Genomic DNA, 19078 nt, shown 5'->3' on the forward strand with positions numbered 1-19078 from the left:
ATCCCAAAATAAACCCTGTATGCATTAGCAGTCAACCTGTGTCAACCTGTGTTAGTTTCTGTGTTCTACAAAACATTAGACATAATTCACCCAAGTTCTTTGCCACTTATAACAAGGATCATCTTTCCTTCAATGTTTAATAACATGTTCCTTATTTCCATCTGAGATCTCATCAGAAGTACTTTTAACATCATATTTCTGCCAAAAATCTCTCCAACACAATCTAGGCTTTCTCTAATGGGCACCTCAAAACTCTAAACAGCCTCTATTCATTACCCAGTTCTGAAACCTTTTTCACACTTTTAGGTATTTGTTACAGCGACATCCCACTTCTTGGTACCAAAATCTGTACTGGTTTTCTAGGGCTGCAATAATAAAGTACTACAGATCAGGCAGCTTAACAACAAAAATTTATTTTCTTATAGTTGTAGAAGCTGAAAATCAAGATTAAGGTGCTGGCAGGGTTGGATTCTTCTGAGGACTTTCCCCTTGGCTTGTAGATGGCCAACTTCTCACTGTGTCCTCACGTGGTCTTCTGTGTGTGAACATCCCTGGCCATCTCCCCAGCTGTGTGAGTAATAAATCTTCCTTTGTTCATACCAAACAATTACTCCCATGGGTTTTGACATAAGAACCTCACTTTGGGCAGGAGCTTCTCCACATCAAAATGGAGTTGCTGTAATACATTCAGTCACTAAGTCCTGACCATTCTACTTCACAATTATGTCTCCAAAGCTTGTCCTTTTTCTTCCTGTCTAAGATCATCAGCACAGCCTAAGCCAACATCTGCTCACTTCTGGAACACGACAGATCACTGCAGTCACTTTTGTATTCTTTTATCAGTTCTCCCACAGAAACCGGATCAAATTATCTAAATTCAAATGCAAAGCATCTTTCCTGTTCCTCAGAGATTTGGAATTCAGGAGAACACTAATAGGCCTTCTTATTTAGACAGTTTCTGCCTCTCAGACTCATATCATGTGATTTTTCTTATTCTTGATTATTACCTATTCTCCAGCCATACTTGACATCTTTCTGTTCCTTACATATGTCAAAACTTCCTTTAGCTTTAATTGTTTCACTTTCTGTGGTTGTTATATTAGTAATAACATTACCTGTCCCTTAATTAAAAGGAAGCCTCTGAAGTATCTTTGATTCTTTTCTTTCACTCATCCTCATATATTTGTTCAGTAAAGTGATGGAGCTGGATTTTCTGGAACAGTTCTAATTTATGCTTCCCTCCTCCCTCAGGCTTAATTATTATTACTGTTGTCCCCTTTGAACTCATGAAAGAACCCACTTTGGATAAATAAGTTATAGTGGACAATCTATTGCTCTATCTCCCTTCCTGCTTGTTCTAACTAATCTGAATTCAGAACAAGAATTTTGTCTTTGTGACCACAAGGTATCTTTCTAGCTTCACATTCAGTCTTTCCAACCATCCAATCAATTACCAAGTTACAGTGAAATACATGATCTTGCCTAAATATGGGCCATTGATTATCTATCATTAAATTATCATCAACTGCACCCTTTTACATAGATCTCAGAGGAGATATCTAGACAACTACACCCTAACTTCCTTCCCATTATGGTTCTGGGTTCGTCTACCAATGAGAGGCACTCATGTAAGATTGGAAAGGAAAGCAGTATTATCCTCAAGCACAACCGCTAACAGGTACGTAGGCTGAGCTTCAGGCTCCTGTGAAATTGCTGAGACTCACTGTGGCTTCCAAATGAGCTCCTGTGAACCAAATAGCTCCCTGCACCTGTTTCTATGACCTCTATTCCTCTCACCCTTCCAAAGGTTGTGAAAACCTATAACTTCTTGTATTTAAACCCATCCTACTTGGAATTACTAGAGGGTTTCTGTTATTTTCACTGAAAACTGACTTATACATCTCCTTGGGAAATAAAATGATATTACATTTTAAATTTAATTTTAGTGTTTCTTCTTTCTGTTGAAAAAAAATTAAATCACTTGCAATTATTTCATATTAAGAAATAATAAAATATTAAAAAAGAAAATTCACTCTAAAATGTCATAATATTGATGTGGTGTTCCAAATGATCTTAAGTACATGCAAATTATTTAGTGATATCTGTGTATCTCCACTGTACTATTCACTGATACTCAAAATTAGGCACTTTTTTTGAGTTGTGTCATAAGGTCTGAGATCTGATCACATATGACACAATATCTGAAAAATGATATTTAGGCCCATATAATAAAACAGGTAGACTCCATTTTTTAGTACATTGTGGCTCTAGAAATTGCATCAAAATGTACAAAACATTTTGTTTTCTATAAACAAATGATATACTTGCAAGATAAATTCCAAGTCTATAACAATTAAGTAAATTCTAGCTCTGGATAATAATATAATGATAGAGGTGTAAACACCATGAACCTCAACCATAAAATAATAAATATCTGTATGAGAGGCTCCTAGAGAAAGAGAAAATATATCCATTATACCAAAGGGCTGTGGAAAAAGCATATACCATATGAAGACTACAATTCAGTTTTATTATGATATTGATATTTATATAAAAATATAACATATGCTTATTTTAATTAATTTTAAATATTAAATGCAAACTTGTGTGTCTTATTTAGCTTGAATAAAACTTGAAATAAATGGCTTAAGAGCTTATTTGAATGGCTTAGATTTCTCTTAAAAAATCTGATGGTTTGAGTCCAAATGTATATCTTATTTTACTCTATATTCATACAAAAGGATACTAGAGATCTGAGAACTTGTCCCAAAGTCTCAATTATTCTTTATAAAGCACTTATTGTGACATCAAACAGTTTGAAAACCTCATTTTAAGAATTTAGTTTTAATTAAACGTATAAGTTCTTATATATCATCTCATTGTTCATTATATACCACCTCCCCCCTGTAACATACACAAACACCCTTACAGCCATGTAAATTAGGCACCATCACAGATTGAAATAATTAAATGTTCTGAATGTAGTTATGGCTCTAGTTATCTCTACAATGATCAGAATCATATTTAAAGAGCAAATATACTTTACTATAATCCACTGATTACAAAACACCTACAACATCATGGCATTTGCAGACCACCTTCATTACTTTGATTCTATCATAGTTAAAGGACCACCATTAATGAATATCTTTTCTAGACATTCCAAAGTCACCTAATAAATGTAAACAATCAACAATGGAAAATGTCAAGACTGGCACTATTTCACAGCCCCGTAGACAAAATGCACCTAGGGTCAGAAAGTAAAGGTAGAAACCCATGGCTAGTAAGTGAAGGTTGGAATCTTGTGTCTTAGACAAGGGATGGTCTCAAGAATAACAATAATCTCCTACGTGATGAGTACCACTATGGACTACAGTTTCTATATTCTGTTTAATCTACTTGTTCATTGTCTTTAATTTTACCATGAGAAATACACATGACTTTATCTGGGTGCTCACTTTTCATAAAATAAAGGGTTTAATTTCTGTTTTTTATTTATTTACAGAATGTATTGCATTCATGTTGATAAACAACAGAAAAGCTACAAAGCTGAACACACTGCACATTTAGAAATGTCCTTTTAGCTAAGAGGATACATTTCATATTAACATGGACCATTAAAACAGGTTTTTATACAGTAAATGACAGATTAACAACAAATGTTAATTTCACAAATCCTAAGGGTTTGTTCTATCTGAAAATATGCTTTATCCTCAGAACGTCTGTCTTCATCATCCTGTCCACCTCTGAGTGCTTCTTGTTCTGGTCATAGATGTAGTTGTAGATGCTCTTGAAAGCCACCCAGGAAATATGCTCAATTTATCTCTGTGTTCCATTCTAAACCTTTTTTTTTCTTTTTTCAATCTACTTTACATGATCTGGGCTGATTTCTGACTTGAATCAATAGTTCCCAATGCTGGTATTATGTCATATTTATTTATTCATTCAATTTTTATCTGTCAAGATTTTGTTGGGTTTCATTCAGTGTGCACACAGTTCTGTGCCCTACTGCCCCCCTTCCCATCAGTGTGTCCCGGCCACAGCTCAGGGAAACCTGACTCCTGTAAGAGCTCTCAGGACCTTCTAAACTGCCTCTTCCATCTTTGTCCAATCCTTACAAACCCTTTATATTCTTCATAGATCCAGAACTTTTTGAGTTCAAAAAGAAAACAGGGGTGCCTGGGTAGCTCAGTCGGTTAAGTGGTTGCCTTTGGCTCAGGTCATGATCCCAGGGTTCTGGGATCGAGCCCTGCATTGGGCTCCCTGCTCAGCGGGAAGCCTGCTTCTCCCTCTCCCTCTGCCCCTACTGTGTGCTCGCACGCTCTCTCTTTCTGTCTGACAAATAAAATAAAATATTAAAAAACAAAAAAAAGAAACATTGGTTGCTTTTATTTATTTATTTTTAAGATTTTATTTATTTGACAGAGAAAGACACAGCGAGAGAGGGAACACAAGCAAGGGGAGTGGGAGAGGGAGAAGCAGGCTTCCCACTGAGCCGGGAGCCAGATGCGAGGCTCGATCCCAGGACCCTGGGATCATGACCTGAGCCTAAGGCTGTTGCTTAACGACTGAGCCACCCAGGCACCCCAACATTGGTTGTTTTTAAACAAGTACTATGTGTCAGGCACTGAGGATCCAGCAGTGAAACGGCCCCAGCTATTAAGAAATTTACAATATAATGGAAGAGATAGAGCAAGTTAACAGGAAAAAACACTTTTCCTTGATACATTTAGAGATATGTGTTACTTCAAATTGTTACTGGACAACTAGGAGGGCCAGCTACTGCAGTCTTGGGGTATATGGAATGCTTCTAATCACTATAGCACATATCAAAGATGAAATATTACCACTAACATGCAGATAAAATTGGACTAAAATGTTGCTTATGGATTCTACCTGTGTCTGAAAATCCATAAAATAAGTTTATAAAAAAATAATTTGCTATATAGATAAATGGATTAATGTTTAAATTAACAGGGCCCACCTTCTGCAGCCCAGTGCCGAGGACTTTCTCTTACCAGTATAATATAACACATAAGCTCACTGAAAATAAAATAAAGGTCCCTAGACTCAGTGGGGTCCCAGAGTCCTAGGTCACCCCAACCATTCTAAGATGGAATAACCTTATCCTTCAAGAATAACCTTCAAGAAACAATGCTTCACATCTTTGAGATTCATGTTCAGACTCAGATTGGACAACTGATTGGACAAACAGGTGTTTTGGTCACAAGGAACGGTGCTGATGAGTAGCACACTGATGCAAACCACGGCTGCAGCCAGCCCCTAAGGGTGGCACACACATCAAGCCAGTAATCTCGCATTTCTATACAAGATAATATTTTTACGTTCACACGCAACAGTAATATGTTAAGGAGGTTACTGTTCACAAAGTGCCTCTGCCATATAATCTCATTTGATCCTCATAACATTCCTGAAAGTGCAGAGGACAGCACTTATTCTGAATGGTCAAATAAATTGCCCAGGTCAGACAACTTGAAAGGTAGAACTTCCTGTCTTCAGACCCTGGGTTCTTCTCACACCCCTACAGTGCTTTCTGCCTCAAGACCTCTGATGGTAAGAAGGGAAGAATACGCTTCACAGTGACATTAAAGTCAAAGAAGGAGCCAGCACAGCACCATGCCTTGAAAGAGATCAGACTTCCATTTCTGAATAAAACCATCTAAATGCCATTTCTAATACAAGCCAAATCTCTCATTGACTCATTCCCAAATTTTAGAAAAAATTAAATAAACCACGAGCTAGAACAACTGGCAAAATAAGCAAAAGTGCAGAGGAGTGTGGAAATTTCATTTTTAACAATAGCTTTTTCAAAAAAGGAAAGCCAGACAAACCAGTAATCCCTAAGAGGCTTGTTTGGACTCCATTTCAAAAACAAAAAAAATTATAAGAAAAGTATTTGTTGGTCTGTTACAAATTTCTATATCCACAGAGATGAAGAGAGCACCCAAACACAACTATTCAGAAAGGCACTGAGCAGGAACTCAAAAACTCACTGAGCAGAGAGCTCCATCACTGGGTCCCTGTGTATTGAAGATATTGGTATTTGGTAGAAAGGAAATGGATTTTACCCAAGTGCTCCTTCCCTGAATTCAACTCTTATAAGGAAACTCTCCACATATATATAATAACTCCCCATTATTATTCTGGTATTGTGCTATATATTCACAAAGTCATTGGACAGATTTTTTTTTTTTTTAATCTAGTTATTCCAGTCTCTACAACAAGGACATGTTACTTAGGGGAAAAAAAACAAACCTGTTCTCTGAGAGCTTTGATGGTTTTTTGAATTTCCACTGCAAAATTGCTGAAATCTTGGGCAAACTTTGCTTTTGCCAGAAGTGTCACGTTTCTACCATCTTCATCAATGTACAAGTGACCTTGTTGCCTGTTTATACAAGAAGCAAATAAAATGCTGAAAAATAGAAGTTGCATGATAAAAAAAAATCAACAAATATTCCTCAGGCATTGGAATGTACAGGGCATTGTGACTGCTATGCTGTGTGGACATAAAAAGATGTGACTGGAATTAGAAATTAAAATTAAATGACATATAAGAAGATAATCCAGAGTGTCATATCTGTTCCACATAGTTTATTCAAAATGATAAGGAAGTATTTCTTAGGAAATAAAGGGAATGCCACATAGTATTACATATCTATTTGACATATTATTTAGATCTCAAATTATGTCTTTTAGTAAATTGTTCATTCCACTTCACAGTGAAAGAGCAGTGACAAATTAAATATTATATATTATATAGTACGCAGGTGGGAAATTTCCTTGTTCTATTATAAATTCATGGCAAGAACTAAATTAAGATGAGAATACTAGTCTAACAAAAATCTAATCTTAAACCAGATGCAAAATAGCTCAGTATTATTGATAATAAAAGGAAATAAAAAGTCTTGGGCTGAATTTAAAATATGATTCCTAGAGCTTAACTGAAGTTCTCAAAACACAGAGGTAAATAATAAGTTTGGAAAATTGAAATGAAAGTTCCATCCACCTATGATTACAATATATTGTCAAAAATATTTTTATACATTGGGCGCCTGTGTGGCTCAGATGGTTGAGCATCTGCCTTCGGCTCAGGTCATGATCCCAGGGTCCTGGGATCGAGTCCCGCATCGGCCTCCCTGCTCCTTGGGAGCCTGCTTCTCCCTCTGCTTCTCTCTCTCTCTCTCTCTCTGTCTCTCATGAATAAATGAATAAAATCTTAAAAAAATATTTTTATATAGATTTGATTTAGTTGACGTGCTATTAATGTCTCAAGTTTTCTTTTTTTTCCCCAAATTTTGTTAAAAGTTCTTCTTTGTGAAAAAGCCATTGTAACTTTCAAAATTGTTCTGCTTTGTTCTGCTTGATATATGTCTTCTATTGTTCAGTAAGAAAATAGCTTGCCAGATACAGTACATCCCATGAGCTTGTAAAACAATTCCTAAACCAAGGACATGTCACAGAGCTTACATCAGAGAGGTAATTTAGGAAGAGATAGCATTGAAAAAGAACAGGAGTTACCAATGCCAGTTACTCAGTCACTAGATCAACTCTATGTCCCATAAGACACTATGAATTAGAGGCAGCATGAATCACTAGTGGCCTCACACCAGCTTTTACTATGGTGCCGTGTTCAAATTGATTCAAGTGTACCAATGTTGACATGGATGATATTAGTAACAATGGATAATTTTAATTAAGATTATTTGACACTTTTGTTTTCATGATGCTCTCTCCTGTAGATCATCAGTGTTGAATAAAAGGGGATTTAGCCACAAGGAAGTCTGGATGATTGTATAAAGGTACAACCAGGATTTAAAGTACTGAATGTAGGAACACAGGGAGTAGTTGATATTGGCAAAACCAGATTATACAGTCAGATGGTGTTCACAATGGAATAAGTATGTGTTGGGTGTGGGTTATGTAATAAGCATTACGCTAAGATACATGTGAGGGTGCTTTCCAGTAAGTAGGCTGCTAACACTCTCTCAGAAAAGGCTGACTGATGAACAAGCAGGAAATACAATATTTGTATGAGGAAGACAAATAAGAAGGTAATGACTTCTGCCTGGGGTGGGGGTGGGAGGTGGCATGAGTCAGGGAAGCTAAATAAAGCAGACCATAATTCTTCATCCATTTCAGGGACCATGCAGCTCTGAGTGTTCTGACCTAGAGGCCACATCGCTTCACTCAATGCATGCAGCAGTGCCAAGAGACACTTGAAGCAGCCCTGTCTTTCAGATGAGAATACTGTAATAGAAAGTTAATATGTCCATATGATACAGCTATTAAATTGCACAGTTGGATGCAAATCAGGATTTTTAAAAACAAAATTTAAAAATCCTTTTTTAACCACTACACAGACATTTTAGGCCTGATCAGATTTATGTTTTAGACAGTGTGGAAAGAGAGAAAAGAGACAAGGATACCAGCTAGGGAGATTATTGGGGGGTTGTGGGGAAGGTGGGGGGAGGATGGAAGGAAAAGATGGATAGTATGGATGTTGCTATATATTATTAAAAACATGAAACTCAGCATAGAGCTTGTAAGAAAAAAATAATATTTATCAAGTTAAACTGATGTTAATTCATGAACAATGTATTAAAAAATGGCTCAATTTGTGACTGAGAGAGAGTAAATGCAAGAAAGATGAATGTGGGGGCGCCTGGGTGGCTCAATCAGTTAAGTGGCTGCCTTCAGCTTAGGTCATGATCCCAGGGTCCTGGGATCGAGCCCCACATCGGGTTCCCCGATCAGCGGAGAACCTGCTTCTCCCTCTCCCTCTGCCTGCCTGCCTACTTGTGATCTCTATCTCTCTGTCAAATAAACAAATAAAAAAATCTTAAAAAAAAAGAAAGGTGAATGTGCAGAGAAAAGTGAGAGTGAAATCATAGTCTGAGTGATCTGTGCACACTGAGTGATGGAATTTGGCCCTCTTTGGTCTAAACAAGTCTTCAGCACAACAGAACAATCTACAAAGGATTACTGAAGTGTGTATGGTTAGAAGACAAAACAAAGCTGGTATTATCTTTTTATCATCACATCAACAATAAACAGAACTCCCAATTGCAAGGCTCATGTTTGAGTCAAATTTGATAAGATTGGCAGGAGACTAAAATTGAAATTAACCAATCTATAGCTGAGTGACTAAGGCTACAGGTAAGGAGAACGTCCATGAGGTCACCATAATCTTTTTTTTTTTAAAGATTTATTTATTTATTTTGAGAGAGTGAGAATGAGAGAGAGAGAGCACATGAGAGCGGGGAGGGTCAGAGGGAGAAGCAGGTCCCCCGCCGAGCAGGGATCCCGATGTGGGACTCAATCCTGGGACTCCAGGATCATGACCTGAGTGGAAGCAGTTGCTTACCCAACTGAGCCACCCAGGCGCCCCGAGGTCACCATAATCTTAAAGAGTTCAGATAATTTATACGTTAATTATTACCTCAAAACAAGTGAAATGAATGTTTCTGGAAGAACCGGGATGTGGCTGTAGGACAGGGCAGAAGGCAGGTAGTGGGTGTTTTGTCCATGCCACATACTTGTGGATGTGACTGGAGAGCCAGATCTCCTTTAACATCTTATAAGAAAAAGAAAAATTGCCTACAAATGTGTTGCCCAACATCTACTTCCAATTTTTCTCTGGTGAAACATTTCATGTAGTAGAGTGGATTACAAACCAAATGAAATGCTAAATTAAATAAGGGCCATGTGACTGCTTTCTGCCACTTGAATTATTTAAAAATGGTTCTGACTGGGGTTATTGCTCCTGGTCAACAGTCTACCTTGCAGGAAGGAGCTCCAGGAACACATGGAACAGGTTTAGTTTTCTTAGCTTAGAATCCAAGGCCTTTCTCTCTCTGCCTCAATCTCTTTTTATAGAACATTCTTCCAGAATGCTCTTCATCCCTACGTATTGAACACACCAGGTCATTTAGTAACACGCCAAGACTTACCACTCTGCAAACACACCTAAATTTCTTTGTCCCCATGACTTTGCTCACTGTTCTTTCAGACTGGGAAGCCCTAAACCTTCATCAAAATCTTAGTCTCTTTCTCAAGAGCTCACCTCTGCATAGGCTAAAAGTCCAGAATTATCCACACCTTGTTCTGAACTATACAGCATCCTAATTGGATTTCATTTCAGTATTATATGAGAACTTCTGTTCAAAGAGTTAATATTTGCATAGCATTTAAAAGAATGTTTGGCATATAGTGAGCACTAACTATAACAGCATTTGCTATCCTCTCTTTTGTTAAATGCCTATACTGTTGCATCTCACATCACTATTAAGTGCTTTACATATATATGTATTCTCAACATAATAATCCCATAAAGTAGGTATTATTATGCCCATTTTACAGCTGAGGAAACTGAGACTCTGAAATTTTACATAACTTGTGGTTATGAAGTAATGGAAACAAGGTGTGTACCTGTGCCAGAATCTGAAACCTTCACCCATCTCCCTTATCAGATTACCCACCTTCTCTCTTGGACTATAAATCTTACGAGACAGAGACTATGTCTTGTTCATTTCTACATATGTCACAAATTCCCACTTGTGACTGATAGCAGGAACTCCAAAAATGTATTTTGAATTTGACTGAATTATAATACCTAGGAGGCTGCTATGAAAGACAAAGTTACTAGTGTGTGATAACAAAATGTCTTCAATAGTGTCTCCTACCGGACTGTCAATTATAATGTTTGTATGTTTGTTTTTGTAATTTAATTTTACAAGCATCTGCTGAATATTTACTCAGTGAAAAGGAGCTACTGTATACACCCATGCTCACGTCATTGTTTCTGTTTCCAGAAGCTTCTAAGACAAGTGTGAGGAGAAACTTTGTAAAAAAGTTAACTATATATGAAACTTGTATATAAGTGTCACAGGAGAAGTCCTAACAGATTTCAAAGGAGTTAAGATTGACATTTCTCAGTTTTCTGAGGGATCAAAAATATCCCATCTTGGTCACAAATTAAACCTTCTTTGCAGTACACAATACATGGATTAAAATCAACTTACCTTGATAAATATTATTACTTTTCTTACAAACAATATGCTGAGTTTCCTATTTTTGAAAAGAATTTTAAAAACAGCAATATCCATAATGTGATTTAAGGAATCATAAATAACATTTATGATGTGCAATTTTCTGTACTTTATTGAGAAATATTTATTGCTAAACATGCCCTGGATATGATGTCCCAGAGTGAAAAGGAACCCATATATATTACAAAATTTATTTATTTGTTCATTGTTGTATAATTTATCCTATATGTAAATGAGTCAACCATTGTTTCTATAGAACCCCTCAAATTGTATATTTGAAATAAATCTATGGTAAATAGCCCAAAGAAATTAGATATTTCTGTACATACCTACTGATTAGATCACTTAAGTCCTTATCTTTCTCATCAGGATAGCTGTATTGAACAGAGCGTTTCTTTTGAGATTCTTGTGTGAATGCTCTTAACTGTCCTCTACTCCTACAGTCTGTGGGGAAAAAGTATCCACATGAGCATTGTGTGAGATTGGCATCATCTTCCTGTCTAGAGTATCTCTTTAATTGAGGAGGGAGATGGATAGCTCTTCAGTCAGTTCATTTATAGTTTTCTGGTTTTGCAATGGCTGCATCTCTGTTTTTACCAAAGCAGATGAAATACCAAGGCAGTTTGCAAAATCTGTAGAGTCTCTCTCCATAGGGAGAGGAAGGTGAATCTGAGCAAGGGCACTGATCATGGGGTACATTTTTTTCACTTAGAGGACTTGAAAATGGGGAAAGGAACAAAAACGTGGTAGACAGAATGCTTGAAATTCTGAGCTCCTCAAATTACTTAATCAACACCTGCTACCAACTCAAGGCTAGTTTTTGTTATTAATGACCTCTATTGCACAACAATGTGCATATAGTTAACACTACTGTACTGTACACTTAAAATGGCTAGCATAGTAAATTTTTTGTTATGTGTTTTTCACCACAATAAAAACACATGAGAATGTTATGAAAATTTTTATATAAATATAAAAGAACAACAACAAATGCTCTTTAAATTTCATCTGAAAACAGTTAGATTGGAAACTAGGTATATTGAGAAGAGGAAAAACAATGATGTAGGAACCTACCTTTCCAAATAGTAAAGCTACTATATATAAAGCTCAAAAAAAAAAGGAATTTTTAGTACTGGAATAAAAAATATATTGAAATGGAACATGATAACCATCCCAGAGCATTTCACTATGCACTTGAATCTAAAAGGTTACACCGGACAGCATAAATTGGAGGGGAACAAGGAATTACTCTACAGCTTTTTGTGTTAGGCAATGAACAAGTTATTTCTTAGGGAAGGGAGTTATTTCTTTGGGAAGGGAGAGATGTAAAGACAACTTACATCTTCACCTTAGCATATATAAATTAAAATAAGAGGAATATGCCCCATGATAAATTGTTAAGCAAAGCTGAAGATAAAATTTAAGTTGATTTTTTAAATAACAAATAAATGGCAAGTGCTATAAAATTAGACACAAAAGAAAAGCAAAACTGTATTATACAATATGAGCTTACTAATATTAAAACATATAAAAAATAAACTGAAATGACAACATGTCAAAATGGTGACAGCAATGTGTCTAGAACATTGTTATGGTTATTATTTCTTTTTTCTTATTCTATATCTATCCTTTGTTTTGTCCCAGTTTTCAATAAGAAACAGTCATAATTTAAACAATTTAAAAATAGTAAATGCAAGTAAGCAGAGAGAAATGGATTATTCCAAGTCTGACAGTGGGCTGAGCCCTAGGACAAGTGTGAGACTTTGGACAATCGAGGAGGAACATGGAAGTACAGAATTCTTCCCAAGGACAGAGAAGTACTCAAGAAGGGAGGTAGAACTGTGGCAATAACAAACTACCTCAATGGGCAAGCTTTGCCAGTGAACTGGTGGGAAATGCATGCTGTTGAAAATGTTGCATGTGTTACTTTTGAAACTATAGTATCAAGACATTATAGATAAAGCTATGCAGTATACTTACAGATCTATATGTGTCTACTTTTACAGCATTACTTCAACCTAGCGCCTTATCAATAACCAATAATCCATAAATATTTACAGATCTGGGTGAGAAAAAAAGAAATAGAAAAGAAAACAAAAAACACAACTAAAATATATGGGTTTCACTCATGTAGTAAAACTTAGTTTTTCTATTTCTGAAAAGTATATAATTTTTGTCAATAAATATTTATATGGAACTTACTAAACTATTAGTACTGTAGGGAAAATAAAAATGAATAAGCTATGGTTCTTGGTTTTGAAGAGTTTGCAAGTGGAAAACACAGCATTTCCAATTAAGCCTATATATCTCCCCTTTTAATCCTCATATAAAAAGGAAAAGTATAGAGGAAGGAGAAGCAAGATGGCGGAGGAGTAGGAGACCTAAATTTCGTCTGGTCCCAGGAATTCAGCTAGATAGGAATCAAACCATTCTGAATACCTACGAACTCAACAGGAAATCAAAGAAAAGAATAGCAGCAACTCTTTGAACAGAAAAGCGACCACTTACTGGAAGGTAGGATGTGCGGAGAAGTGAATGCAAGGTGATATTCGGGAAGCTAGATGGTGGGGAGGGGCCTCCATCAGCTGCTACTGGGAAGTGATAGAGCAGCAGAGCACAGAATTGGAACTTTTAGAAGTCAGCTCTGCTGAGGGACAGCGCTCCAGTGGCTAAGCAGGGGGTCAAACCCTCGCGGGAGAGTGTGGTCTCAGGACCCTTGGGGTCACAGAAAGACCAGGGGTGCCTGACTGCAGCAGAGCTCCCAGGTATTGGAACGGGGAAGCTGGGTGCAGAGACGGAGCTGAGGAGCAGGCTCTCAGCTCAGGGTTGCCATAAACCGTGATCCGCAACATAGTCAGACCACTGCTCCTCCAGCAGGGACCGAACAAGTGGCAGATCCAGGGAGACTCCCCTTCCTCCCCTGGAAGGAATGGCATGGGAGCACACCACAGGGATGTGCTGAGTTTGGAGACTCCACATGGGGTTGTGTGCCAGAGGTAGAAATGCTTGATCACAGGCCAGGTGAGCATGGGGTGCAGCCGGAGACCGGAGAGATGCAAGTGATTGAATGCTTTTCTCTGGGGGCTCACTGAGGAGTGGGGCCCCGGGTTCTCAGCTCCTCCGGGGTAGAGATTGGGAGGCTGCCATTTTCACTCTCATCTGCCAAAGCTGTACAGAAAGCTTACAGGGAACAAAAGCTCCCGAGAGAAAACCCAAGCAGATTACTTAGCTGGGCAATTCTGCCTCCAAGACATTTGAGAACCATGGCAACAGGCCCCTCCCCCAGAAGATCAGCAAGAACAGCCAGCCAAGAGGAAGTTTACTGATGAACGAGAATGACAGAACGGCAGCACTAGGGGAATACTGTACATAGAATTCATGGCTTTTTTCCCATGATTCTTTAGTCTTTCAAAGCTAATTTTTTTAATTTTCTGTTTTTTGTTTTTCTTTTGTTTTTTGGAATTTTTCTTTTTCCCATTTTCAACCAACATCTTATCAATTCCTTTTTTAAATTTTTTTTTTATTTTTTTCATTTTTAGAGCCATATTCTATCTCTTCAAAGTAGCTAAACTTATTTTTGGTATATATATATATTATATATATATATATATAAATTAAAATTTTAAAGAGAGAACGACTTTATATATATAGTCGTTCTCTCTTTAAAATTTTGGGATACAGTTTCGTCTAACAGACCAAAGTATACCCTAAATCTCTTGTATATGGCTTTGATCTAGTCTCCTACCTGATCACATTCTCTCCCTTTTTTTTTTAAATCCTCTTCATTCTTCTTTCAACCAAATTCTTACCTTATCAATTCCTTTTATAAAATCTTTCATAATTTTCATCTTTACATTATATTCCATCCCTTCATCGAACTTACCTTTATTTTTGTACATACATAAATTTTTCTTTTGTTAACATCTTGGGAGTCACTTTCTTCTAACAGACCAAAATACGCCCAAAATCTAGTGTGTGACACTAAACTATGCACCAGCTTGATCATATTTGATCATATTCTGTTTTTTTTTTTTGTTTGGTTTGTTTTGATTTGTTTTATCTTTTTCTTTTTCTTTTTTCATTCTTCCCCTTTATTTTCCCCTGGGTTCAGGTTTCTTCGGATTTGCTTAGAGTATATTTGTCTAGGGTTGTTTTTACCCTGTTAGCATTTTGTTCTCTCATTCATTTATTCTCCTCTGGACAAAATGACAAGGCAGAAAAAAATCACCTCAAAAAAAAGAACAAGAGGCAGTACCGACTGCCAGGGACCTGGCCAATATGTACATTAGTAAGATATCAGAACTAGAGTTCAGAATGATGATTTTAAAGATACTAGCTGGGCTTGAATAAAGCATGGAAGATACTAGAGAAATCCTTTCTGGAGAAATAAAAGGACTAAAATCTAACCAAGTCAAAATCAAAAAGGTTATTAATGAGGTGCAATCAAAACTGGAGGCTCTAACTGCTAGGATAAATGAGGCAGAAGAGGGAATTAGTGATATAGAAGACCAAATGACGGAAAATAAAGAAGCTGAGACAGAGATAAACAACTACTGGATCGCGAGGTAAGAATTCAAGAGAGACGTGATACCATAAGTTGAAACAATATTAGAATAACTGGGATCCCAGAAGAAGAAAGAGAGAGAGGGACAGAAGGTATATTGGAGCAAATTATAGCAGAGAACTTCCCTAATTTGGGGAAGGAAACAGACTTCAAAATCCAGGGGGCACAGAGAACCCCCCCTCAAAATCAATAAAAATAGGTCAACACCCCGACATCTAATAGTAAAACTTATGAGTCTCAGAGAGGAGAGAAAATCCTGAAAGCACCTCAGGATAAGAGATCTGAAACCTACAATGGTAGAAATATTAGATTGGCAACAAACCTATCCACAGAGACCTGGCAGGCCAGAAAGGACTGGCATGATATATTCAGAGCACTAAACAAGACAAATATGCAGCCAGGAATACTATATCTAGCTAGGCTGTCATTGAAAATAGAAGGAGAGATAAAAAGCTTCCAGGACAAACAAAAAATAAAGGAATATGCAAACAGGAAACAAGCCCTACAAGAAATACTGAAAGGGGTCTTCTAAGCAAAGAGAGAGCCTAAAAGTAACATAGACCAGAAAGGAACACAGACAATATAGGGTAACAGTCACCTTACAGGCAATACAATGGCACTAAATTCATATCTTTCAATATGTACCCTGAATGTAAATGGGTTAAATGTCCCAATCAAAAGACACAGACTATCAGATTGGATAAAAAAACAAGACCCATCGATATGGTGTCTGCAAGAGACTCATTTTATGCCCAAAGACACCCACAGATTGAAAGTGAGGGTATGGGAAACCATTTACCATGCTAATGGACACCAAAAGAAAGCTGGGTGGCAATCCGTATATCAGAAAAATTAGAATTTAAACCAAAAACTATAATAAGAGATGAAGAAAGACAGTATATCGTACTAAAGGGTCTATCCAACAAGAAGATCTAACAATGGTAATATACATGCCCCTAACATGGAAGTAGCCAATTATATAAGCCAATTACTAACAAAACCAAAGAAACACATTGACAATAATACAGTAGTAGTGGGGGACTTTAACACCCCCCTCACTGAAATGGACAGATCATCTAAGCAAAAGATCAACCAGGAAATAAAGACTTTAAATGACACACTGGACCAAATAGACTTCACAGATATATTCAGAACACTCCATCCCAAAGCAACAGAACACACATTCTTCTCTAATGCCCATGGAACATCCTCCAGAATAGATCACATCCTAGGTCATAAATTAGGTCTTAACCAGTACCAAAAGATTGGGATCATTCCCGGCATATTTCCAGACCACAATGCTTTGAAAATAGAACTCAATCACAACAGGAAAGTCAGAAAGAACTCAAATACATGGAGGCTCAAGAGCATCCTACTAAAGAATGAATAGGTCTACCAGGAAATTAAAGAAGAATGAAAAAAATTCAAGGAAATAAATGAAAACGAAAACACAACTGTTCAAAATCTTTGGGATGCAGCAAAGGAAGTCCTAGGAAGAAAGTATATAAAAATACAAGCCTTTCTCAAGAAACAAGAAAGGGCTCAAATACACAACATAACCCTACACCTAACGGAGCTGGAGAAAGAACAGCAAATAAAGCCTACCCCCAGCAGGAGAAGAAAAATAATAAAGATCAGAGCAGAAATCAATGAAATACAAACCAGAAGAACAGTAGAACAGATCAATGAAACTAGAAGCTGGTTCTTTGAAATAATTAATAAGATTGATAAACCCCTGGCCAGACTTATCAAAAAAAAAAAAGATAATTGACCCAAATAAATAAAATCATGAGTGAAAGAGGAGAGATCACAACCAACACCAAAAAAAATACAAACAATTATAAGAACATATTATGAGCGACTCTATGGCAGCAAATTAGATAATCTGGAGAAATGGATGCATTCCTAGAGCTGTATCAACTACCAAAACTGAACCAGGAAGAAACAGAAAACCTGAATAGACCTATAACCACTAAGGAAATTGAAACAGTCATCAAAAATCTCCCAACAAACAAAAGCCCAGGGCCAGATGGCTTCCCAGGGGAATTCTACCAAACGTTAAAGAAAAATTAATACCTATTCTTCTGAAATTGTTCCAAAAAATAGAAATGGAAGGAAAACTTCCAAACTCCTGTTATGAGGCCACCATTACCTTGATCCCAAAACCAGACAAAGAACCCATCAAAAAGGAGAATTACAGACCAATATCCTTGATGAACATGGATGCAAAAATTCTCACCAAAATACTAGCCAATAGGATCCAACAGTACATTAAGAGGATTATTCACCACGACCAAGTGGGATTTATCCCTGGGCTGCAAGGTTGGTTCAACATCCGCAAATCAATCAATGTGATACAATACATTAATAAAACAAAGAACAAGAACGATATGGTCCTCTCAATAGATGCAGAAAAAGCATTTGACAAAGTACAGCATCCTTTCTTGATCAAAACTCTTCAGAGTATAGGGATAGAGGGGACATACCTCAATATCATAAAAGCCATCTATGAAAAACCCACAGCAAATATCATTCTGAATGGGGAAAAACTGAGAGCTTTCCCCCTAAGGTCAGGAACACAGCAGGAATGTCCACTATCACCACTGCTATTCAGCATAGTATTAGAAGTCCTAGCCACAGCAATCAGACAACAAAAAGAAACAAAAGGCATCCAAACCAGCAAAGAAGTCAAACTCTCACTCTTTGCCAATGATATGATATTTTATGTGGAAAACCCAAAAGACTCCACCCCAAAACTGCTAGAACTCATACAGGAATTCAGTAAAGTGGCAGGATATAAAATCAATGCACAGATATCAGTGGCATTCCTATACACCAACAACAAGACAGAAAAAAGAGAAATTAAGGAGTCGATCCCATTTACAATTGCACCCAAAATCATAAGATACCTAGGAATAACTCTAACCAAAGAGGAAAAGAATCTGTACTCAGAAAACTATAAAATACTCATGAAAGAAATTGATGAAGACACAAAGAAATGGAAAAATGTTCCATGCTCATGTATTGGAAGAACAAATATTGTGAAGATGTCAATGCTACCTAGAGCAATCTACACATTCAATGCAATCCCTATCAAAATACCATCCACTTTTTTCAAATAAATGGAACAAATAATTCTAAAATGTGTATGGGACCAGAAAAGACCCCGAATAGCCAGAGGAATATTGAAAAAGAAAAGTAAAGCTGGTGGCATCACAATTCTGGACTTCAAACTCTATTACAAAGCTAGAATCATGAAGACAATATGGTACTGGCACAAAAACAGACACACAGATCAATGGAACAGAATAGAGAAATGGACCCTCCACTCTATGGTCAACTAATCTTCGACCAAGCTGGAAAGAATGTCCAATGGAAAAAAGTCTCTTCAACAAATGGTGTTGGGAAAATTGGACAGCCACATGCAGAAGAATGAAACTGGACC

General features: G+C 37.0%; 1 protein-coding gene across 2 annotated transcripts in view; it reads right to left on the bottom strand.

Annotated features, from left to right (window-relative positions):
* The window catches only part of PXDNL (peroxidasin like), a 481521-nt gene that overhangs the window by 15152 nt on the left and 447291 nt on the right, over positions 1-19078 (bottom strand). The window contains exons 20-21 of one of the 2 annotated variants that reach the window (XM_027581093.2): positions 11399-11513; positions 6277-6406 (exon numbers count right to left, since the gene is read on the bottom strand). The exons of the other annotated variant lie outside the window; for it this stretch is intronic. Of the exons in view, the coding sequence (XP_027436894.1) occupies positions 6277-6406; positions 11399-11513 (245 nt within the window). The remainder of the gene's footprint in view (positions 1-6276; positions 6407-11398; positions 11514-19078) is intronic. 2 annotated transcript variants of the gene reach the window in all.

The sequence above is a fragment of the Zalophus californianus genome, chromosome 4, assembly GCF_009762305.2.
Source record: "Zalophus californianus isolate mZalCal1 chromosome 4, mZalCal1.pri.v2, whole genome shotgun sequence".
NCBI classification, from domain to species: domain Eukaryota; kingdom Metazoa; phylum Chordata; class Mammalia; order Carnivora; family Otariidae; genus Zalophus; species Zalophus californianus.